Source organism: Channa argus, chromosome 14 (assembly GCF_033026475.1).
Source record: "Channa argus isolate prfri chromosome 14, Channa argus male v1.0, whole genome shotgun sequence".
Lineage (NCBI taxonomy): Eukaryota > Metazoa > Chordata > Actinopteri > Anabantiformes > Channidae > Channa > Channa argus.
The window spans coordinates 5,038,974-5,062,880 of NC_090210.1; the positions used below are offsets into that span (position 1 = coordinate 5,038,974).

General features: G+C 40.0%; 2 protein-coding genes and 2 long non-coding RNA genes across 4 annotated transcripts; 2 read left to right on the plus strand and 2 right to left on the minus strand.

Annotated features, from left to right (window-relative positions):
- Positions 1-484: 484 nt before the first annotated feature.
- Positions 485-7,591, plus strand: selenot1a (selenoprotein T, 1a). Its single transcript, XM_067475253.1, has 6 exons — positions 485-678; positions 1,615-1,725; positions 3,380-3,506; positions 6,434-6,521; positions 6,810-6,976; positions 7,082-7,591. Exons 1-5 carry the CDS (start codon positions 539-541, stop codon positions 6,932-6,934), a joined length of 591 nt encoding a protein of 196 aa, XP_067331354.1. The 5' UTR covers positions 485-538; the 3' UTR covers positions 6,935-6,976; positions 7,082-7,591.
- On the minus strand, positions 7,375-9,072 carry LOC137098723 (uncharacterized). The gene is made up of 3 exons (XR_010910634.1): positions 8,855-9,072; positions 8,457-8,682; positions 7,375-8,189 (listed from the first exon to the last, which is right to left on the minus strand). It is a non-coding gene; the product is annotated as an uncharacterized lncRNA (long non-coding RNA).
- Positions 9,073-10,312: 1,240 nt separating this feature from the next.
- Positions 10,313-11,373, minus strand: LOC137140525 (uncharacterized). Its single transcript, XR_010916454.1, has 3 exons — positions 11,299-11,373; positions 10,642-11,128; positions 10,313-10,548 (listed from the first exon to the last, which is right to left on the minus strand). It is a non-coding gene; the product is annotated as an uncharacterized lncRNA (long non-coding RNA).
- An 867-nt stretch (positions 11,374-12,240) lies between these two features.
- On the plus strand, positions 12,241-15,070 carry LOC137098381 (uncharacterized). The gene is made up of 4 exons (XM_067474586.1): positions 12,241-12,723; positions 12,865-13,005; positions 13,108-13,226; positions 13,609-15,070. The coding sequence occupies exons 1-4, from the start codon at positions 12,417-12,419 to the stop codon at positions 14,227-14,229; spliced, it is 1,188 nt and encodes a 395-aa protein (XP_067330687.1). The 5' UTR covers positions 12,241-12,416; the 3' UTR covers positions 14,230-15,070.
- Positions 15,071-23,907: the final 8,837 nt, after the last annotated feature.

The following is a 23,907-nucleotide window of genomic DNA, read 5'->3' on the forward strand; positions in this document are numbered from 1 at the left end:
TACAAAAATGCATGGAGTCTGTATTTACAAATCACAAGTGGATTTGGTTCACATGCCCTAAAGCCATTCACTCTGTTATGCTAGAGGAGGATTTTTCCATAAATTCTTAACCCCAGAAGTTATTAATAATCCAAAAACAAATGATCTACCACTTATTGGTAAGAGATTGTGCACAGTGAGAAACCGAAGTGTCAATGTGATAATGAGAAACGGGGATCTGCAGGCTTTTATATTAGATATACATGGAAAATGAAAGCACACATTTCGTTATGTTTGTGCTATGAAGCATTATAACAGCTGTTAGTGAGAAATTGCTTTGTTTTTTGTCCATTCGCCTTATCGAGTGAGTTCAGACTCATAAAACACAAATTCTAGACAGCTGAACAGCCAAAGCAGTAGGTGGTGCTAAGAGAAGAGCCAGTTATGTTGAGGATTCAAGCTTATGGCAAGAGGAAAAGGAGGCACCAACCAGCACCGACATGTACAGATTAACCTCACTACCTCTCCCTCTGACAGTGAGAGACAAACCCCGGACCGGATGGCGATGAAGTGGTTGCGATTTACCTTCCTCGTACTGGGGTTTTTCTCGCTGTGCTGCGCTACGGCGGGTGACAGCAGCGGCGTAAAGAGGATGAAGATGCAGTTCGCTACGGGACCCCTTCTCAAGTTTCAGATCTGGTGAGCAAATGGGTGAAAATCTGGCGAGTCATGGAAGGCTAGCTAGCTAGCTAACCTCCCCGGCTAACAACGCCGCAGGCCGCCATCGAGAGATGCTAGTAACGGCATTGTGCGGTTACAGGAGAACGAGCGTCACTCTGATGCTAGTTTTTACTCCGTGTTTACTGGCGAAACGCGCGGGCAGGAGAATATATTTTGTGGATGTCGTGGGTATTGGCAATTTCTTAGCTTAATTTGGTGGAAAACATGGCCCCGCTTCCGCTGTTAAACATGCGAGGAGACATAAATCCAATCAGTCTGTGCAGGGATTAGTGCCACTAATCTTGATACTATTATAAAGACAATTTCCTCCAATTGGCCATTTGTATTCCATAAAACTAACCTAAGGTGAAATATTTTTTTGTTGTAGAAAGTTAAAAAAAAATCCCCCTCCACAAGGGTTAAATGGTTCATCCCCTATGCGGAAGACGACAATTTCAAAAGTATCAAAGCATAAACAAACAACCGAATGATTAACACTAATTTTGTATTGGGTCATTTTTATCATACCACCCAGGAAGTTATGCTAGTAACTGTCACGTGATTTGAGGTGAGAAATGTAAACATGAATAAGCAATAAGCATTTGCATTGTAAATTGTGGCTTTTCTCTAAAGCAGGCAAACGGGGAAAAGGAGCATTGGTGCACAAAGCTGCCGAGCTGCAAACTGGAATCCCACATTTATATTTCTCCACATTTCTTTCTTTCTAGTTTAGTGGCGGTGTGCAATTCCAATTTGCAGCTCCATAACTAGTTAATATTCTCTGGATGTACCATATAACTTAGTGTCAGTTTAAACTTCAGATCACTGTATTATTGCTATTAGTTTAGTCAGCATTTTGTTCTTGCAACTGTGCACTGTGCATGTCTTTCTAATTGTGTCTTTGGTTTTACACAGCATTTCCTGAGGGTACAAGCGGGTGTTTGAGGAGTACACGCAGGCCTTGTACCAGCGGTACCCAGACATCCGCATTGAAGGGGAGAACTATCTTCCTATGCCCATCTATCGGTAAGAGAGAGTGCAGAGCTACCATGTCACAAGTGGATTATATCCAGTTTTATTGAAGCAGCTGAAAGCTTCTTGGGATTAGCAGTGATTTGACTGAGGAAATGCATTTATCCTGCAGTCAGGCTGTTGGTCTTTAGTGGTAGATGAAAGTTCTTGTAATTTGATAGTGTGGGTCAAAGGTCATGTTGTAGGTTGGTATTAATTGTGCGCTGTAGTGTTTCAGCCACCACTGGAAAGTTTTGGGATTTTGAGAATTTGAAAAAATTGCATTAGTTCATTTGCGTTACATACAAAACTTTATCCATGATAAGTTATTATTTAATACACATTGAGCATGTACAAATGTGCCTTCATTGGAAATTTAATTCCCTTTTAATTTATTTATCAAGGGGGCCTCAGAAGTAAAGGACTGTATTTAAATAAAAAAAATGTATAGAACAATGACATGGAAGAAAAGGTTTGCATCCCTTGATAAAAGAATTAAAAAGTAAAATTATTTTGGATGAAGCAACATTTTTACTAGCTAATTGTGCATTAAATATTATGTGTATGAAAAATCTTTGTTTTACCATTTCAAAAAACGGGATGCAAATTTTTGCATCCAAATGTATATTCAGTGAAAGTTCTGGCTACTGTTTGTATCAAACAAAACCAAATAAAACTCAATGAGTCAGCGACATCTTAAAAAAAAATTGATTTTTAAGGGTTTCAATTACATTTCAAGCAAACAAATGTTAAAATGTTCTTGATCTAGCTCCTTATGTGTTCTTTCTTTGTGTTTAAATCATTGTAAATTGAATGCAGGTTAAAGTGGGAAGCAAACTTGACATAATAAGCTGAGTATGCACATTATATTATTATTTTGTAGACTGATTAATTAAGTAAATGATCATTATTGTGGAACATCAAATGTGGTGTGTGGTGTGTGCTGTGGTCCCAGGTGTTGTAGACAAAGATGTGATTGCACTGAGACCCTCAGGTCCTCATCAGTTGAACTCTTAATAAACACCCAAGAGATTGGATCCATTACAAGAAGGAGACAGTGTCAAACCTAGGAGTTTCTGACATGTCTGTCTCTAGCTCCGTCATGTGGATTAATAAACATGTTCCTTAACAGGTTGTAATTTAATGAGGTACATGTGTTGAAGTTAAAAGGTAGTAAAACTGGAGTGAACAGAACGCAGGTGTCATAAACGCTGCATCCCAGTTTGGAACTTAGTGACTTTCTCTAAAAAAAAAACAACCTGTAATAATAATATTGAGGTCATTTGTAAAGCAAACTAATGATACATGGTTGGCTTGAATTCCCTGTAAATATTTGTAATAATTTGTTTGACGTTCAGATGATTTGTTAGATATAGGGTGTGTGCTTTGACTTTTATTGGATAAGTGTAGGTCTTTTTTTCTTTTTTTTTTTTTTTTTTGCACTTCAACTGCATGAACATACTATGCCTGAAAATATATATTAAACTTTGTAAAAGTAGAATTTATGGCAGATCTCCTATATTGGATTGCATTAAATTGTACAGATGTGCATAATGAAGTGGTCACTGAGTGTATCTTCATAGCTTGAACTGAGTTGGTGTATCTTTTGACTTTATGTTGTACATACTAGTCAATGTATTAAAGACCAGTTTCTTGTTTTTTTCCTCAGACACATTGCTTCCTTCCTGTCTATGTTCAAGCTGATGGTGATTGGCCTGATTATTATTGGCAAGGACCCCTTTGCTCTCTTTGGTGTACAAGCCCCAGGCATCTGGGAGTGGGGCCAGGGAAATAAGGTAGGGTTTCCTGCACTTATCCTATGAGATGGTGTCATCATTTTTGTGTGTAACCATGTGTTAAAAGGGTGGAGTCAGTATCATCGGCATGATGCAGCTGAGCATTTGTTTTTATGACCACAGATATCACACAAGAACTAGGAAAAAGCATTTTTAAAATTGGTCTTAAAGTATATGTTTTGGTGCTAAAAGGATTTTGTTGTTGCTGAAATAGCTGAAAGCTTTGCTTCTGCAGAAATGGCTGAAACGAAACACTGCTCCTTATATATTGGTGAGGCAAACTTCAAAGCCAGATAGCCTTAAAAACTTCAATGGCAATTATGTGATGCCATTGGTGGTAAAATCTTAAAGTATAAAAGATATTAAAAAGCCATATACATGCAATAATGTCCTCTTTATAAGCTGATGAAGTTTGAACTGTTTCTAGCTGAAAGTAGCCGAAGCAGTTAGGCACCAAACAGCGTACAGAAGATGGTATTAAGACTAATAACTAGAAAATGCACTGTGAATGCTTCAGTGCTGAAAGGATTTTCCAGGCAAAGCTAAAAAAAGCTGAATTGTTTTTGCTAAAAGAGCTGTAATGTTTGCTTTTGCTAAAATAGCTGAAAACGTTTATTATAAAAAACATTGAAAATAGTAGATAAGCAGAAATGACTGTTTTGCCTCAAGTAGATGTAACATGAAATAGTAGCATAAAAATATTGGAAACTGTAGAGCTGAGTCCAAAGTCAAACACCTGAAGAAAAGTTGGACTTTATTAACTACTATGACAATTTCAAAACTTCATGTTAATGTTAAAATCTCAGTAGGTCAAAGCTGAAAAAGCAAAAACAAACGAAATGTCGCTCCTTTTATACTGGTTTGGCAAAGTTCAAAGCCAGTTAGCCTTAAAAACTTTAAAGCCAATTTTTTTATGTCAGTGATGACATCATCAAGGCTGTATTTTTAAGTATTAAAAATCTTATCGTTAAAGAGCTGTATACACGCATTAATGTCCTTTTTTTATAAGCTGAATGTTTTGAAGTTTGAATGGTGTTTCCAGCTGAAAGTATTGTGAAGTAGCACAGAAGACTGAAGTAATAATAAAGATTAAAAAAGCGTTGGCAGTAGATGGAGATTAGGAGATCATTACTGTGAATGCGCCAGCATTTATAGGAGACAAGGCTTGAATACAGTGATAGAATAACGTTTGGTTGCATTTCTGATACAGTTCTGTGCAGAACACAAAGTGCAACTCAGACCCTTGGGATTTAATTAGCTGTTCATTCAGGGTCTTAAAATTACGTTGTTAAGTATTGTTTGGCTTGGATGTGTTATTCCCAGTGTTACTGACAGGCCAAAGGCTCAGAGGGGAAATAATGAACCACTTTTAACGTTAGATAATTACAAATCTATCTTGTGCTACTGGACATTCTTGCATTTTAAGTTGTTATAGATGGGGAAACTGTTGCCATCGAAAGTTTACATATACATTTTGGACTTGATTGTCATGGCAGTGCTGGGCTTTAAATGATTTCTGTGAACAATTAATGAAACCCAGATAATATGGTGCTCAGGGATTAATTCATGTGGGGTTTTCTGACATCAACACTGGTATACGTGTAGGTCCAAAATACACACACAGCAAACCTAATATTTGGTTAAATGTCCCTTAGGAAGTTTCAGCTTCTTTTGCTTTTGATAACAGTCAACAGCTTCTGGCAGAACTCTGGTTGTAAAATTTGAATTCTCTTCTTGGGTTCTTTTCCCCGGGTTCAAGAAATTTCAGAACTTTAAGTGCCACTAAATTACTAATGTGGGTGTATGTATATTTCTGAGCCCCTTGTAATGTTAGAAAACCCCAAAACCCAAATGAATTAGCCTCTGTGCACCAAATTCCTTTGGTTTGTTTAGTAAAGATGTTTGGTGTACAACCATTCTGCATCATCCAAAAAGTTCAAAGGAATAATTTGGTCTAACGTTGCCATCACAGTTGTGTTAATGAATGTGTGTAAAACTCCAATAAAGTCTGTAGATTTAATAAGCTTAGACCTATTTTGATTATATATTTTGTTTAATTCTAAACCTGTATTTGGCTATTAATAAAGCTTGTGTAAAGGTGTCACACCTTAAAGCTGCAGCAGGTATAGTTTTGGCATGACCTTAATATTATTTAGTGAATATATTTTATGTCCTGCTGGATATCAATAATTAAAATTACTTGAGGTAGAAAATCTGGTTTCACTAACAGCCAAACTTTAAGTGCACAATAACCTTGTCAACCAACAAGAAAGGGACTGTAGGAATATCTGTGCCTGGGTCATACAAACACAATTCAGTCTGTTCAGTCCTGACTACCCCACAAACTGCAGACAGAAAGCATATATGCCCAAGGAAACCTGTTAAGTGACAGTGAATTTTCATAGACTCATCAAAATCAAAAGACAAATTAGGAAGTTGCTTTGCTGCTACAGTGTTTAATGTGTGTGGAGAAACCACAAAAAACTTGAATGCAGTATCTGTCTGCAGATATACAGTATAATTTGTGCTCCGACACCTAGGCTAGCTGTGCATAAAAAACACTTTGGATTTATCAGGTTTTAACCAATGCTAACATGACCTTTGATGCTATAAAGGCTAATCCTAGGGGGAACATTTGAATGACTGTTAAACTCCCACAAAGGCAGGTACTGTAGTTAATCACATATATTCAAACCTCAAGCTCATCAATGCAAAGTTTCCTAAAGCAGTTGTGCATTTTCCCTGTGTCGTCAATGTTCCAAAAATCCACAGATATGTTTTTGCAGTGCACCACTCTTGTAGTCCTGCCCGTAAAAAATAAAGAAGAGAATACAGTTTTTCCCATGTCAGAAACAGGAAAGCTTTTAAAGCTTGATGTTTTCATGTTTTTTTCTTTTCTTTTCTTTTTCTTTTTTTTTTTTTTTTAGATTTATGCCTGCATGATGGTGTTCTTCTTCAGCAATATGATTGAAAATCAGTTAATGTCTACAGGAGCTTTTGAAATCACATTAAATGGTAAGTATGTTATTCAAAGCGTGAGCTTAGAAGTGACTGAATTTGCTGTTTTTGTCTAAAGATTAATTTTTGTCTGCGATTTTGTAAACATTGGGAATGAAGGAAATACAATGGTCAGGAGTGACATAATTTATTTACTTATATATTGTATTTGTCTCCCCTTTTTTCTTTTTACAAGGTCTTGTTTACTTTACTATTTATCTTTACCTGCAGTGACAGTGGGTAAAGACATATATAACGGGAGAGAATGAAGTGCCTGGCAGTAAATTTAATTATGTGCTTCTGTAGATGTACCAGTGTGGTCAAAGTTGGAGTCGGGTCACCTGCCCTCCATGCAGCAGCTTGTGCAAATTTTGGACAACGAGATGAAGATGAACGTTCACATGAACACAAAACCACACCACCACTCCTAACCGGACTCTTTGATTCCTGGCTGGAGCTAAAAGGCCCCCTATGTAAGTACTGTAATGTTCACAATACTGCTATAAATACTGACTTTGTTGTGGTTCTTTGTTTGTTTGTTTGTTTTAATTATACTGGCCCACACTTTCCTTCTCTAGGTTAGAGGTGGGTTTCTCATTAGGCTGTGACGTGATGTTAATGAAGGCCTGCGCTGAAGGCAGGAAGACTGCTAGCACAGGCTGGATGCTCCCATCTCTTTACTATGCCTCTTCGAGATATCCTGCCCCTGACGCCAGAGTGGGATCCATGGCAACGGTGCCAGTTATTCTGTCATTTTCTTGTACTATTCATACTACTGCAGATTTCAACCAGGTAACAATAGTGGTCCCATAAGCAGATTTAACAATGATTTCTTAGTGTTTAACTTGTTGCATTTAATTATCTGTGTCAATAAAGTCTTTTTTTTTTTTTTTACTGAGCCATATGTAGAATTTTAAGTTTATGTTCTAAAAATAGTTTAGATAATGAAACATTCAAATCTGTCATCACTGTTGTGAAAGAAACATTGGGATACAATGTCTTGGTATGATTTTCTGAATGATTTTTATATTTACATAGATTGGAAGAAGCTAAGAAGGAGAATAAAACTTAACTATTTAACTGTGAAATTGTGTGCTTTTTTTTTTTTTTTTTTTTTTAACTGACTATACGGATGGAATAGCATACTGAGAAAATAATTATACGGTTTAAGTGGATATTATGGCAACTCATTCACTATGCACTAAAGGAAAAATGGGAATAACCTTTTGTTATTCCCGTTTTTCCAGAATATCCAATTACCTACAGTATTAACAGAAGTGTAAATCCACTTTTTATAACTAGTGTACAAGTGTGGAAAAGACAAACCTAAAAAAACAGATATTTGATGGGGGGGAAATATTAACCCTTGAACTTTTGCACATTTAATAATGAATATTTACAATTTATTTTCTGATTGGGTTGTCAAAGACAACCGTTAATACACCTTTTGTATAAAGTCTCTGTCACGGTCACTTAATGTCACGTTCGCTGACTTCAAGAAGCCTTTTGGTAACAACCTGGAGGTGACGGGTTTGTCGCTTTAGGCACCCGGGGATGGTAAGGCGTCTTCAGGTACTGGTGAAGATCCTGAATGGCCAAGTGGATTCTAATCCTGGCTGCCAACAACAACAGCTCCTCTTTTAATACTGATGGGCCAGCTTCAGGACCATCTGTTTTAGATTCACCCTAAAAACATTTTATCATTTGTAACATGTTACTGAAGCAAGTACAGTAACCCAGACAAATTCATTTTTGGCTTTGACTTGTTAGTCATCTTGACTACAATTAATGTAAAATGTCATATTAAGCAGTGAATTAAAAAGCTGCTTTTTGATCAGAGTTGAGCTACTTAAAGGAAACATCAGAAGTTTAAGAAATTGAAAAGTACATTTAAAATACAAATGCCCAGAAATATTAGTGAAGAGCATAAACATAAAATATTTTTTTTTTTACCTGAACAGAAGAGGTACCCACACTGAACTTTGCCTGTTGGCCACTTGCCAGAAAGGAGACAAACACTTGTTCTTTTCCCAGGACTCGAACCCCAATGGTTTTGTTAAGTGACAAGAAGACGGGATGCAGGGGAGTAGGGGTGAGTTTCATACTGCTCCAGCACCACCTACGCACTCTAGCTCCCACCTCATCCAAACACTGACCACCTGATTTGTTTAGGGATAACCTACAACATGAGTAGACACGCTGTATGACCACACGCTGTACATGAAAAGGAGCCCTAAAAGTAGGATACCACTTGTATGCATCAACATTTATATACTGCTACTTTACAAATACAATAATAAATAAAAATGTAAGTACTAAATTAAGAAAAAAGTAAACACATTTCTTTGTACCATATATTTCCATTGCCGTGATAACATGTTGCTCTGCCGTCAGACTGGAACACAGCTCTCATTGGTCGATTGTGTGTGTTGCTGTCATCATACACAATGCAGACCTTTCCATTTTCTTCAGTGGCCACAACAACAGCCAAGAGGCCTGAGGGATAACTGTTACCATGACGATAAGGATGGGAGAACCCAGTGTTGCACATATAACCTATAGTGCCCATTATTTCCCCCAAGTGTATATTCACAATTTTCTTTTATCCTTTTGTATTGTCTCCAGGTTTTTATGGAAGAATCAGATTAAAATCATTGAAATTAAATATGTGGATACAAGACCTGAGCAGAGCCATCAGGGAACAGAGTAAGAAACTTCATGCCGTTCGAATAAAACTTCTGTAGAAATTCTGCCCCATCCTGTGAAGACAGTTTGATTGAGGTCAAAAAAAATGTTTACTGATGTTTTGTGGTGGGAGACTACAAAATCATAACAGTAAGCTTACATTTCAAAATAGTAGTGTGTGGGCTTACTCAGTAGAACAAAGTTGCATAAAGTCGGTGTTTTTAGAACCACCTTTGACAATCCTTAACTTCAAAATATGACACTCAAACAAGCCTCCTTACTCTTTGGAAGTACAAAAAAATAAATCCGTGGAGTAGCCCTTAAATAGTCATAAGTGTACATAATCAGCAGTATTTTTTTACTATGACAAAATGTTATTCTGCTTTGTGTGGCAGAGGTACCACAAGACGGCATTAAGGGTACTTCTGGGCAAAGATCAAATACGGGATCATGCAGACCTCTCTCTTGCAAAATGACAGCTGGCATAGGCTCCAGCACCCACGCCACCGTTAACAGTAAGGACTATGCTGATTGCTACAAGATATTCTTCCCGTCTGTGTTGAACTAGGCATTTCAGATATTCTTAATAAAGTGGAGTAAATCCAACAGTTTAGTCCGATGGGTTATGAATAAAACATGATAGTAATTATGGATACCTGATGATGACATATCCCAAACTTAAGTGGACTGTGTTCACAAAAAGGGACCAACACTTGTTCCTCTTCAGCATCAGTTTGCAAGCCCTTGTCAGTGGTGGAACCACTATAAACTGTGCAGCATCCCTTTTGTGGAGCACAAGACAGCCGGAAGCTTAGGACCTTGGATATTGGGGCACCTGAACAATAGCACAGAACAAACTGTATTAATCTGAGAAAAAATTTTTAGAATTGCAAAGGTTACATACATTTTGCAATACTCTATGCTATCGGATTTTGTCTAAATGTGAATTGAAGCTGTCAGACTGTATCTTACACTGAGCAATTACTCACAGGTTTCTGTCACAGGAAGCTGATTTGAGTAATCTCCATGTGATTTCAGTTCTGGTAATATTCTATGAAAACACACAAGTTACATTGTTCCTAAGACTATGCGGTTATATTGATAACTTTTTGTTGGTCTATGTGCCATTGTAAAGTGCAAATCCCTACCCAAGTCCACTTGGTAAGTCCAAGACAAACTTATTGTACTCCTCCATCCCTCTGTCCCGGATAATCAGATCCCCCATGTCTGAAGCCGGCTTGTTTTCTTGTGATGTTGAAGTTTCATTCCTCAGGTCATTTTTTCCCTCCAACAAACATCTCTGCTCTACCAGCATCTCACACAGCTGCTGCCACTGGGTACAGCAGAAGAGGGGAGCCGTCTAAAACAGACACAAAAGAGAATCCAATGATGGCCAACAGTGTGTTAGATAGATTTGGGGAATTTGGTTTTGTATATTTATTGTCTCCATCACCTCAGGCTGCTGTAGCCATCTCAGATCGAGCGAAGGACTGGCCTGCTCCCCACAGTATTCACATTTCACTGGGAACTCTGTCAAAGACAGGGACTAGGCAAAAGTGTAGCCAAATTAGCATCATGTAGCGAAGTTTCTATACAAGAGCTTCTTAACACAAATAGAAATTCGATCCTGCTAATACCTCTGGAGGAATGGTTGTTAAGTTTAACCTCTGACTGTGAGAGGCTCGGTTGTACCTCAGAACTCCTGCAGCTCCAACACAATAGGTGGGTGGGTCATCGACAAACTTTGGACAGCAATATTGTGTCTTCTTACAAAACACAAATAAATATACCAAACAAATTAATATTTTGTAAATAATAAAAATGGGGTAAAAAGTAAAACAGATTTTTTTTTTTTCTCACTGGATCCGTGTCTATGATTTGTCTTACATGGTCATCGAGGACACACAGTGGCTGAGCTTCTAATGTAGCAGCAGTGGCATCTAATTACAAAAAAAAAGTTGCCATGGCATTATATTAAGTCTGAGGGAAGTAAGCACTGGCCCAGAGACAATAGCTGCTTTATGATTCTGCTTTACAGTACATAAATGAATGAAGTCATAATGCTATTTCTTTGAGGATTTCGTTTTAATTGTGCTTGGAGCAGACTCACTGGAAAAGCTGTCCATCATCCTTGTCTCTGCACCGAGTTCCCTGCTTGGGAAAGCTGTCTGTCTTCTTAATTGGATCAATCCTATATAGAGATTTAAAAAAACAAGACATTTCGTCTCTATAACACAGAGCTTACTTACTATATACACTGCAGAAGCAGCGGCAATATGTTTCCAAATTATAGGCTCAGTTATCATATAGAGAAAAAACAAAACAAAGACAGAGCCAGGACCAAAAACATAAAGCAAAGATATACAACTAAATGTATGAATATTTTCTTTGAGTTGGATTTAATATCATGAAAATACCATATATACATTTCAAAAGCATATAAAAATCCAAATCTATATACATATATAGCAATCGTATACTGCAAATAGAGTTGTTCACCTCACCTCGGCAGCAATCAAATATGCATCAGCGCTTCCCTCCCGCTGGTGTTGTCGGTATCCTTGGAGATGAAATATCAGGTCTATTTTCCTGATCTCAGAAACAGCAATTCATATATAATAACATATTCGTAAAGTCTATTTAGTAGATATTTTTGGACTTTGGGTGACATCACCATGTCTTCATCATAGCTCAAATGTGAAATTTTAAACCCTATCAAGTAATCGATTTGTAAATAGTGGAGATATGTCCTGGACTTAAAGGGGATAATAACACCGAAAATGTAGTGTATACATTGTAATTAAGTAAGACTTTGTAAGACACTGTGCAGTTCAAACTCTTTTTAGACCTTTTTATCAGCATGTTTAGACACAAGTTCTCCAAAAGATGGCAGAGTGGTTTAGCGTTTTTTCTTCTTCAGGCTCGAGCCTCTAATACGCTGACGATTTGGGACAGTTGAGTAATGGGTAAATTTTTTACCTGATTATAGTGACTCGGTTAATTTATAAAATAAACTTTGATGTAAACATTTTTTTATTATAACCCCATCCCTTATTCCCACAATGCCTCGTGGCCGCACGGCAACCTTGACGTAAACCAGGTGTAATTAATCTTAGGTGATTGGAGGAGAATCTATTAGCCCACCTACAGGAGATGTGGATGTTGTCCGGTTCACCGGAAACGTTGCAGCAATAAGAGCGACTCCCAGCTCTTGACAAACCTGTAGGCATGCACATCAAAACGATGCATAAAGAAAAGAAGAAGTGTTGTTCTGCGTACTTGGCTGCAGCTCTTTTTCTGGCATGTTATTGCGTGCAGACGGTGGACAGTTACCGACTGAGGAAAACTGAGAGACGAGCAGGACGGAAGGAAGTCACTGCGGCCAAAGCGACGGGCATCCAGGAGGGAATCGTAGTGTTTGGAAGAGTTTTTGAGAAGGGGTCCGGCTTTAAGTCGCAAGTTGTTGACTGGGCCAGGAAAACGTCTTCACGGGCTTTTGTGGAGGATGGTTCAAATTACCAAGCGGACTTCACAGGTAGAAGTCAAAAGTCTGTCAATTGCAGGTGTTGCTTATAACACAGCATTTAAAAATCAACTTGTGTGTTTACGGTATGTTCCAAAACAGCCTGTTATCAGTCAGTAGTTCCCTGAGTTTTAATAAAATACTCCCTGTTAGAGTGGTCACAGGGGCAAACGCATGATACCAGTTCCAGAGAAGCAGCATGGAAGCGCCTAGCATCTTCCCTGCAGTGCAGTGATGCTCAGATGTTGTTCAGAGCAGTGGGACCCGGAGCTTCTCAGTTCTCACTGGAACAAGGTAAAGATCCCAGTTCATAGGCCATGCCATTCCTAAATAAGTATTTTTAACAGTGTTTGCATAGTCAGACTACACAAATAAAACCACCCAACCCCTCTGCAGACAGTGCACCACCAATGCCTCTGTCCCAGGTCCCTTCCGCCTGTGGCTACAGCATGCAGAGCGACCCCCTTGCACTTGTCATGATGGTTCCCTATGATGGCTGCAATGTGGCTCAAGAGGTAATTGCATTTCTGAAAATAAATTGTAATGTGTGCCGCTTTGTAACCCTGCATGTTTGAGTCTGACAATGTTATGAAAGATTCTCAAAGGCAAAAGACCAAACATTAGATGGTTTTAGCTTCTTTTTTTTTTAAATGTTTGTTTGTTTTTTCTGAGGGGGGTGGAAATGAAGATGAACCATGGCCTGTGTAATTTGTTTTTGGACAGTGGGGCTTAAGTGTGTAGTAATCATATAGTGTAATCCAACTCAATAGTTCTCAAGCCTGGCCAAAAGTCTCAAGGATGGCTGGAAAAGAACAGTTGGCCTTGAGGACTAAGTTTGGGAAACCATCTAACTGGCTTGGGTGACATTAATGTCTGATTTTGTTTGCTTCTCCCAAGGGTGGAGGTCATGTGCTACCAATGCGTTGGCAGGGAATCCCAGTCTCGCTGTGGTGCCCTCACTCTGCTGCAAGTCCTAATCCCACAACTGTATCTCAGACACCTGGCAACCCAGGTTCAGTAGTTGTACCAGAACCTTCAACAGAAGCAACGACCACAGCAAAACTGGACATGCCGACATTTCAACAGTACCCCTTTTTCTTTCCATTTTATTCCTATTATCCTTTCTTTCCTCCCCCTCTTCCACCCACAACTACTGTGCCGACCACAACTGCTGCATCCACTATGTCAACTACCGCAAGTCTGAGTACAGCAGCTGCAGGTCCTCACCCAATGTATCCTTTGCCTTTCAACCCATCTTTGTATGTTCCCATCAACTGGGCGTTCCCAGGGCCCTTTCCAGAAAGTGCCGAACCCACATTAACTCAAACAAACCTGACTGAACATTGGTCGCTGCCATTTCCACATTATAGTCCTTATTATTATCGCAGTCTTCCATATAATTTTTTCCCTCACTTTCCACAATATCCCATCCAAATGCCAGAAATGTATGAACAAGTACAACCAGACTCAATGCAATATTACTTTCATGATCATTCTCCTGCACAAGTCCACTTTTGAATATCCATTTATGGCAGAAAACCATCTTTCACTCTTGAGTTAAATAAAGGTTCATCAATAAATTGGTGTTTGTTTTTGAATTGAGTTTAACTGTCCAAAGTTAGGATGTTTATTTGAGATTATTCAGTTTTTTCACTCTTTAATATGAAACTGATCACTACACTGCTTTTGTTTAAATGCCTTTGCTAAAGGTTTTGTTACACACCCAATTTCCAGAAGTGTGATACTGTGGAAAATTGTTTTAAGTATCCAGCCATTTGCAAATCAGTTGTCAATGGCACCAAGAGGACATTAAATGTGGAACTGAAATTTGGAAATTGATGACTGCAACACATTTCGTGAAATTTGTAAAAGGTCATGGGCATTTTTAGCACTGTTAGAACCACAGTTTAGAACCTAAAGACATTTTTTTTAGAGTTTAATTGTAATGGCACGATTTCATTTACTTGCTTGTTATAGATGTATAACAGCTTGTAGCCTCACTTGTAATTCCTTGTGCCAATTGTTTTTAGTGGGTGACTGGACTGCAGACAGGTCCATTTAGTACTTACTACACCACAAAGCTATACTATTGTATGTTGAGAATTTGGTTTGGCATTGTGTTGCTGAAATAACATTTTGCAAAGAAACAAGTATGATCAGTGTTAATGGTGCTTTGAGGCTATCCATGCTGTGTTCATTGATGCACCCCCACTGATCCTGAATTTATAACTGTAGGGTGAGAACAACTTGATGACCGATCTCTTCAACATGATGGAAAATGGCATTAATGGCTTCCAAAAACTTGACATTTTCAATTATCAGCCCAGAGGACAGTCTTCTACTCTCCCTGCCACCTGAGGGCCCCAAAATTATGGCCATAAATTGATAATTTATGGTCTTATCCCATGTGGACACAGATTTCTCCTAGTTCATTCATTATGTGTTACAGATGAGGAAAACCAATTTTTCAGCTATTTTACATTGAGAAATGTTCAAAGCCCCTAGAGAATCTAGAGTTATAAAACAACCAATCATTTGTCCACACATGGAAATATTTGTATAAAGTTCATGAATATTGTCATTGTGACTGGTCACTCTGAACTATTCCCAAATTTTGAGAGTACACTAAAACAGTTCCATTGAAACTGAGGACTTAATTTGATTTTTGCCAATAATGCCAAAGTTCTGTTTCTCAATTGCTCTTCTACAGTTTTTATGGCATCTAACCAATGAAAAACCTGGTATTAACAGTGCCATCTGGTGTTTATAGCACCAGCTTGGTTGTCCTAACCAGGGTGTAGGTTGAGGGCCATCTGAAACCAGATGTAGTTTTTGGGAACCATTCCAAAACAGCCAATTTGCCTGTGATGAATCCCAGTAGCTAGACATGTCAAGACACAAGATGGTCCCTGTAGTTTCTTAAAATTATGCAAGAGGCCAATTGTATTAGACTGTAGTAGCAGGTGTGCTGTTATTTGCAGTGGTATGCTGGGGTGGCATCAGGGCTAGGGAGGCCAACTGACTGAACAAGCTATTCACAAAGGCAAAAAATCTGTTGGACTGGAAGTGGACTGTCTGAAACCTGTAGCAGGAAAGGGTAGTGGACAAGTTAAGGACAACCCTGAACAGTCCCTCTCACCCACTCCATGATGACCTGTGAATGAAACTACCTCAATTAGTCAGATTGAGTCAACCAAATGCAAGGCTAAGTGCTTTAGGTGGTCTTTTGTGCTTTTCTGCAGCCAAGGACCAGGAATGCTGGATTAAGTAATTTTACCTCCTGACCTTAGTGTGAAGTTACTTGCCCTACACACAGGAGACCTCCTGGCACAAGGAATGCAACTTTCATTACAAATGATCATAATCACATAAAAGTTTTAAGACAGACATGTTTATTAAGCGCTTAATGTCACAGGATACCAGCCCCTGAAAGAAAGCAAAAAATATATAATCAGTGTTGAGAACAAAGGAAAACTCCATCACATTAAGTAATTAAGGAATCAGCCTTACCATTTGGAGTTAACTTTTGTTTAGCTTGTAGATTCTCCCACAGTAGAATTATGGGATGCCATTGCCTTTAAACGGAGAAAACCAGGGTATTGATTGTGGAGGGAGAAAGCTTGATTGTGGGTATGCTTGAGACTGGAATGCAGACTGGTAGCCAGCACGAGACCCATGTTTCCAGGCATCCAGAGATGTGCCAGCATTGTTTCTGTGCCCCATGTATGGGCTAAAGGAGTACCAGTCATCAGGAAGAAACTGGCTCGTTGGGCTTGAGTAGGTGCTACTGCTGGGTATTGCTGTATTGGAACATGCTATGGCAGGACCAGAAGTAAGACTTGCTTGAGTGAGTTTTGTGCAAGCTGTAGGAAATTGAGGTAAAGTGGTTGTCACTTGGAGACTTGAGAGCACATCGTAGGGATAGTAAAGGTAATATGGGAAGTAAGGATAAGACTGTTGGAGGGGATTCATTTCAGGGGAGGGCCGTATGGTTGGTGTTGCAGTTGTGGTGGTTGTAGATGGTGGCACAGTGGTCTTGAAGTCCCGATGCGGCCTAGGCAGTGGATAGGAAGGGTAATATGGGAAGTATGGATAAGGATATTGGGGAGGATTAATTTCAGGGGAGGGCTGTGTGGTTGGCGTCGCAGTTGTGGTTGGTGGCACAGTGGTCCTGAATTCCCGATGCGGCCTAGGCAATGGATACGAAGGGTAATATGGGAAGTATGGATAAGGATATTGGGGAGGATTCATTTCATGGGAGGGCTGTGTGGTTGGAGTCGCGGTTGTAGTGGTTGTGGCTGGTGGCACAGTGGTCCTGAAGTCCCGATGCGGCCTAGGCAGTGGATAGGAAGGGTAATATGGAAAGTATGGATAAGGATATTGGGGAGGATTCATTTCAGGGGAGGGCTGTGTGGTTGGCGTTGCGGTTGTAGTGGTTGTGGCTGGTGGCACAGTGGTCCTGAAGTGCCGATGCGGCCTAGGCAATGGATACGAAGGGTAATATGGGAAGTATGGATAAGGATATTGGGGAGGATTCATTTCAGGGAAGGGCTGTGTGGTTGGAGTCGCAGTTGTGGTGGTTGTGGCTGGTGGCACAGTGGTCCTGAAGTCCCAATGCGGCCTAGGCAGTGGATAGGAAGGGTAATATGGGAAGTATGGATAAGGATATTGGGGAGGATTCATTTCAGGGGAGGGCTGTGTGGTTGGAGTCGCAGTTGTGGTTGTGGCTGGTGGCACAGTGGTCCTGAAGTCCCGATGCGGCCTAGGCAGTGGATACGAAGGGTAATATGGGAAGTATGGATAAGGATATTGGGGAGGATTCATTTCAGGGGAGGGCTGTGTGGTTGGAGTCACAGTTGTGGTGGGCTGAGCAGTAGTTGTGGCAGCAGCATTAGGACTTTCTAACATGGGGCAGGCAAATTTAACTGGAGTTTTTAGCCAACTCATTGGCAACACATAGAAGCCATTCTGCAACAGGAATAACCAAGAAAGTTAGCATATGTTTATCATGTAGTTCAACATTTATAGTTGCTTTGACTTTACAGTAAAAGACTTTTCCTGAGAAATCCAGAGAGTTTACAATGTATTTAATTCAACATGATAAATCATAAAAATGCCTCAGGATTTACTTTAATCTGTGACGTTTGAACAATATTGCGTTTCTTTGACCACTTCCAATAAATGGAACATTAAACTGATACTGGATTCACAGTTTTGAGTACTAAAACAGCATCTTCTTAATGAGCCACCCTTTTGACACCATATAAATTTTAGCTGGGTAAGACAGCTGAAGAGACCTACCTTTTGTAGCACACGGCAGCCATTATAAGGAACCACCAAAATGAGTCCTAGGGCATTCTGCTGCATTGAATAGCCACAAGTCTTGGGGACCTGGATCAGAGGAAGGGTGTGTGCATTACCTAAAAGAGGTGGAGGGGAAAATGCCATTATTGAAGAGAAATGTCAGGCACATTTAAAATGTTATCTTCAGACAATCTTGGCCTTGTTATGATGCCTGTGTCTAGCTGTAAGTGAGCAGCTCCAGGTCCCATGACTTTCAGCTTCATCTTGGTTAAGCCACAAAGCAGTGTCGGTTTTAAGCGCCTCCATGCTGCTTCATCTGCTACAGCAGTCTCCAGCTGCAAGGTCTGCCCCAACATCATCTCTTTAGAAGTGAAGAAGTTAAGATGAAACATTTAAACTGGGAGCATCTTTAGTTGTTCAGTGTTGTGTTGCATTGTATTGTATTTGCATGCAGTGCATCAAGTTAATAGATAACTTCATAGCAAAACCATACCTGGGCCATCTGATTGAATTGAGTCAACATGCACCAGTCCATTGTCATCTGTAGCAGCAGAAGAGGAAGACCCTGACTGAGACCCAAGTTTCTCCCCATTAAAGATGACGTGTCCATTCTTTATGCCCATTACTGCAGGTTCACTCACAATCTTGTCCTGCTGAACTTTTTTAGTCATCCTTTGCAAGTTAAAACAAGATAAACCTGGGGCCAAAGACAACAGCAGCAATATGACTGCCACTGAATGCTGGGATTTGCAGCACCTTTCATCTTGACCTGCCATTCTGGAGATATGTGGGCAGAGCAGACAGAAAGCACTGCACTAAGAAGCAGGTGACCTGGAGTAGAGCTTTTTAAACTGAGCAGGTTATGGATGCCAGGTAATCAGCCAATCAGAATGGACTTCAGCTACAGTCGCACCTGTGTTAATTAAGTCCCCTAAAGGAGAGCTGACAACTTAGACTTAGTTGTTTCATTTTTAATATTCGTTTATGACTTACCGTCTATGTTATTTAATTTCACTGTTGTCTTCTGACCAATAAAGTTCAGTAGTGTATGAAATAAATAAGTCCTGCACATTTTAAATGTACAAAACGAAACAAGTCTAAGTTGGCAGCGCTCCATGACTTAATTAACACAGGTGCGACTGTAACTGAAGTCCATTCTGATTGGCTGATTACTTGGCATCCATAACCTGCTCAGTTTAAAAAGCTCTACTCCAGGTCACCTGCTTCTTAGTGTAGTGCTTTCTGTCTGCTCTGCCCACATATCTCCAGAATGGCAGGTCAAGATGAAAGGTGCTGCAAATCCCAGCATTCAGTGGCAGTCATATTGCTGCTGTTGTCTTTGGCCCCAGGTTTATCTTGTTTTAACTTGCAAAGGATGACTAAAAAAGTTCAGCAGGACAAGATTGTGAGTGAACCTGCAGTAATGGGCATAAAGAATGGACACGTCATCTTTAATGGGAAGGAACTTGGGTCTCAGTCAGGGTCTTCCTCTTCTGCTGCTACAGATGACAATGGACTGGTGCATGTTGACTCAATTCAATCAGATGGCCCAGGTATGGTTTTGCTATGAAGTTATCTATTAATTTGATGCACTGCATGCAAATACAATGCAACACAACACTGAACAACTAAAGATGCTCCCAGTTTAAATGTTTCATCTTAACTTCTTCACTTCTAAAGAGATGATGTTGGGGCAGACCTTGCAGCTGGAGACTGCTGTAGCAGATGAAGCAGCATGGAGGCGCTTAAAACCGACACTGCTTTGTGGCTTAACCAAGATGAAGCTGAAAGTCATGGGACCTGGAGCTGCTCACTTACAGCTAGACACAGGCATCATAACAAGGCCAAGATTGTCTGAAGATAACATTTTAAATGTGCCTGACATTTCTCTTCAATAATGGCATTTTCCCCTCCACCTCTTTTAGGTAATGCACACACCCTTCCTCTGATCCAGGTCCCCAAGACTTGTGGCTATTCAATGCAGCAGAATGCCCTAGGACTCATTTTGGTGGTTCCTTATAATGGCTGCCGTGTGCTACAAGAGGTAGGTCTCTTCAGCTGTCTTTCCCAGGTAAAATTTGCATGGTGTCAAAAGGGTGGCTCATTAAGAAGATGCTGTTTTAGTACTCAAAACTGTGAATCCAGTATCAGTTTAATGTTCCATTTATTTATTGGAAGTGGTCAAAGAAACGCAATATTGTTCAAACGTCACAAATTAAAGTAAATCCTGAGGCATTTTTATGATTTATCATGTTGAATTAAATACATTGTAAACTCTCTGGATTTCTCAGGAAAAGTCTTTTACTGTAAAGTCAAAGCAACTATAAATGTTGAACTACATGATAAACATATGCTAACTTGCTTGGTTATTCCTGTTGCAGAATGGCTTCTATGTGTTGCCAATGAGTTGGCTAAAAACTCCAGTTAAATTTGCCTGCCCCATGTTAGAAAGTCCTAATGCTGCTGCCACAACTACTGCTCAGCCCACCACAACTGTGACTCCAACCACACAGCCCTCCCCTGAAATGAATCCTCCCCAATATCCTTATCCATACTTCCCATATTACCCTTCGTATCCACTGCCTAGGCCGCATCGGGACTTCAGGACCACTGTGCTACCAGCCACAACAACCGCAATGCCAACCACACACCCCTCCCCAGAAATGAATCCTCCCCAATATCCTTATCCATACTTCCCATATTACCCTTCGTATCCATTGCCTATGCCGCATCAGGACTTCAGGACCACTGTGCCACCAGCCACAACCACCACAACTGCAACGCCAACCACACAGCCCTCCCCTGAAATGAATCCTCCCCAATATCCTTATCCATACTTCCCATATTACCCTTCGTATCCATTGCCTAGACCGCATCGGGACTTCAGGACCACTGTGCCACCAGCCACAACCACAACCGCGACGCCAACCACACAGCCCTCCCCTGAAATGAATCCGCCACAATATCCTTATCCATACTTCCCATATTACCCTTCCTATCCATTGGCTAGGCCACATCGGGACTTCAGGACCACTGTGCCACCAGCCACAACCACTACAACTGCGACGCCAACCACACAGCCCTCCCCTGAAATGAATCCTCCCCAATATCCTTATCCATACTTCCCATATTACCCTTCCTATCCACTGCCTAGTCCGCATCGGGACTTCAGGACCACTGTGCCACCAGCCACAACCGCAACGCCAACCACACAGCCCTCACCTGAAATGAATCTTCCCCAATATCCTTATCCATACTTCCCATATTACCTTTACTATCCTTATGATGTGCTCTCCAATCTCGAAGTGAGATTTGATGCACATCATGACATGGGGCACAAAAACAATGCTGGCAAATTTCTGGATGCCTGGAAACGTGGGTCTCATGCTGGCTACCAGTCTGCATTCCAGTCTCAAGCATACCCACGATCAAGCTTTCTCCCTCCACAATCTATACCCTGGTTTTCTCAGTTTAAAGTCAATGACATCCCATAATTCTACTGTGGGAGAATCTACAAGCTAAACAAAACTGAACTCCAAATGGTAAGGCTGATTCCTTAATTACTTAATGTGCTGGAGTTTTCCTGTGTTCTCAACACTAATTATATATTTTTTGCTTTCTTTCAGGGGCTGGTATCCTGTGACATTGAGCGCTTAATAAACATGTCTGTCTTAAAACTTTGTGATTCATGATGATTTATAATGACAGTTGCATCCCTTGTGCCAGGAGGTCTCCTGTGTGTAGGGCAAGCAATTTCAGACTAAGGTCAGGAGGTAAAATTACCTATTCCCACATTCCTGACACTGTAGAAAAGTACAAAAGACCACCTAAAGCACTCAGCCTTGCATTTGGTTGACTCAATCTGCGACTAATTGAGGTAGTTTCATTCACAGGTCATCATGGAGTGGGTGAGAGGGACTGTTCAGGGTTGTCCTTAACTTATCCACTACCCTTTCCTGCTACAGGTTTCAGACGGTCCACTTCCAGTCCAACAGATTTTTTTGCCTTTGTGAATAGCTTGTTCAGTCAGTTGGCCTCCCTAGCCCTGATGCCACCCCAGCATACCACTGCAAATAACAGTACACCTGCTACTACAGTCTAATACAACTGGCCTCTTGCATAATTTTAAGGAACTGTCTGCCTTGTAATTTTGGGTCATCTACAGTATGTTTGAGCAGTTCAGTTTATTGTGGGAGTCTAATCTCTACTATGTGGGCTACAGGGACCATCTTGTGTCTTGACATGTCTAGCTACTGGGAGTCATCAGAGGCAAATTGGCTGTTTTGGAACGGTTCCCAAAAACTACATCTGGTACCAGATGGCCCTCAACCTACACCCTGGCTAGGGCAACCAAGCTAGTTGTAGGTGCTATCAACACCAGATGGCACTGGTAATACCAGGTTTTTCATTGCTTAGATGCCATAAAAATTGTAGAAGAGCAATTGAGAAACAGAAGTCTGGCGTTATTGGCAAAAATCAAATTAAGTCCTCGGTTTCAATGCAACCATTGCAATGTACGCTCTGAAAATTTCTAACATAATGTAGGAATAGTTCAGTGACCTGTCACAATGACATGATTCATGAACTTTATACAAATTTCCATGTGTGGACAGATGATTGGTTGTTTTGTAACTCTAGATTCTCTAGGGGCTTAGCCTACTTTGAACATTTTTCAATGTAAAATAGCTGAAGAATTGGTTTTCCTCATCTGTAATGCATAATGAACTAGGAGAAATCTGTGTCCACATGGGATAAGACCGTAAATTATCAATGAATGGCCATAATTTTGGGGCCCTGCATCAAAAATGGCCACGATGAACCAACAACCATGTATAAATAAGAGCACAAAACACCACTGCATTCTTCTGGTCCTACATTATTTAAAATGGACTCAAGCAAAGTAGAAAAATTCCCTCTGATTTATCAGCCTACAGTCTAAAAGCCAACATCTGTGATGGTGTTGGGTTGTAGTAATGCACAAAGCGCATTCAGAATGATATATATACAGGTTTTGGGTCAAAATATGCTACAATCCAGAGAACTTATTTTTCAGAGAATACCTTCCTTTTATCAGCAACACAACACAAAACAGTAAGTGCTAAACAGACCTGCCTGCAGGTCCACACCTGTCACCCACTGAAAACATTTGACACATAAGGTGAAGAATATGACAAGAGAGGCTACAAACCAACCAGAGGCTGAAATCTTACATTAAGCAAGAAAGAGAATATTTTGTTTTCAAAAATGACATTTTTTTGATATCTTGTCTTAGTACCATTTGCAATAGTAGGGTTCAGATGGTTGCATTTTGTTTTTGAAATTTTCACATCATCCAAACATTTTTGAGTATGTGCTTTGTAATAAATGTGTGACATGGTATGTGGTTTATGAGATAAAAACTGATACAGTTGATTACAAATATTGTTAATTGGTAAAATACAATAATGCAATATCTATATGCTAACATTCATCTTGTCTAATTGCTTAATGGTATTTTTTCTTCTTTTAAAAAAGTGATCTGATCAGAAAGATTGGTTGTATCTGAAAGCTATCTTCCATGGATGGGAGCAAATTTATGAATGTTAGGTCTTGTTTCAAAAAGAAATGATCAATATTTTTCTTCTTCTGAATACATTTATATTAGATTTATAAATGATACCCATTAAATTATTTAATTCAGTCACCGCAGTCTTCTCATAGTATAGAAACTCATTCAGCATACACACCCCATTCTGTCTGTTCTTATACATTCCCACATGGCGCTCTCTCCTCTGGGCACCCTGTGATAACACACACATACACACACCACTGAAACTAAACCACACGTGACAACAGAGAGACGTGTAACACTGGTCTCTCTGATAGCTGGATGCCCGTTCGTATTTTTCTGCT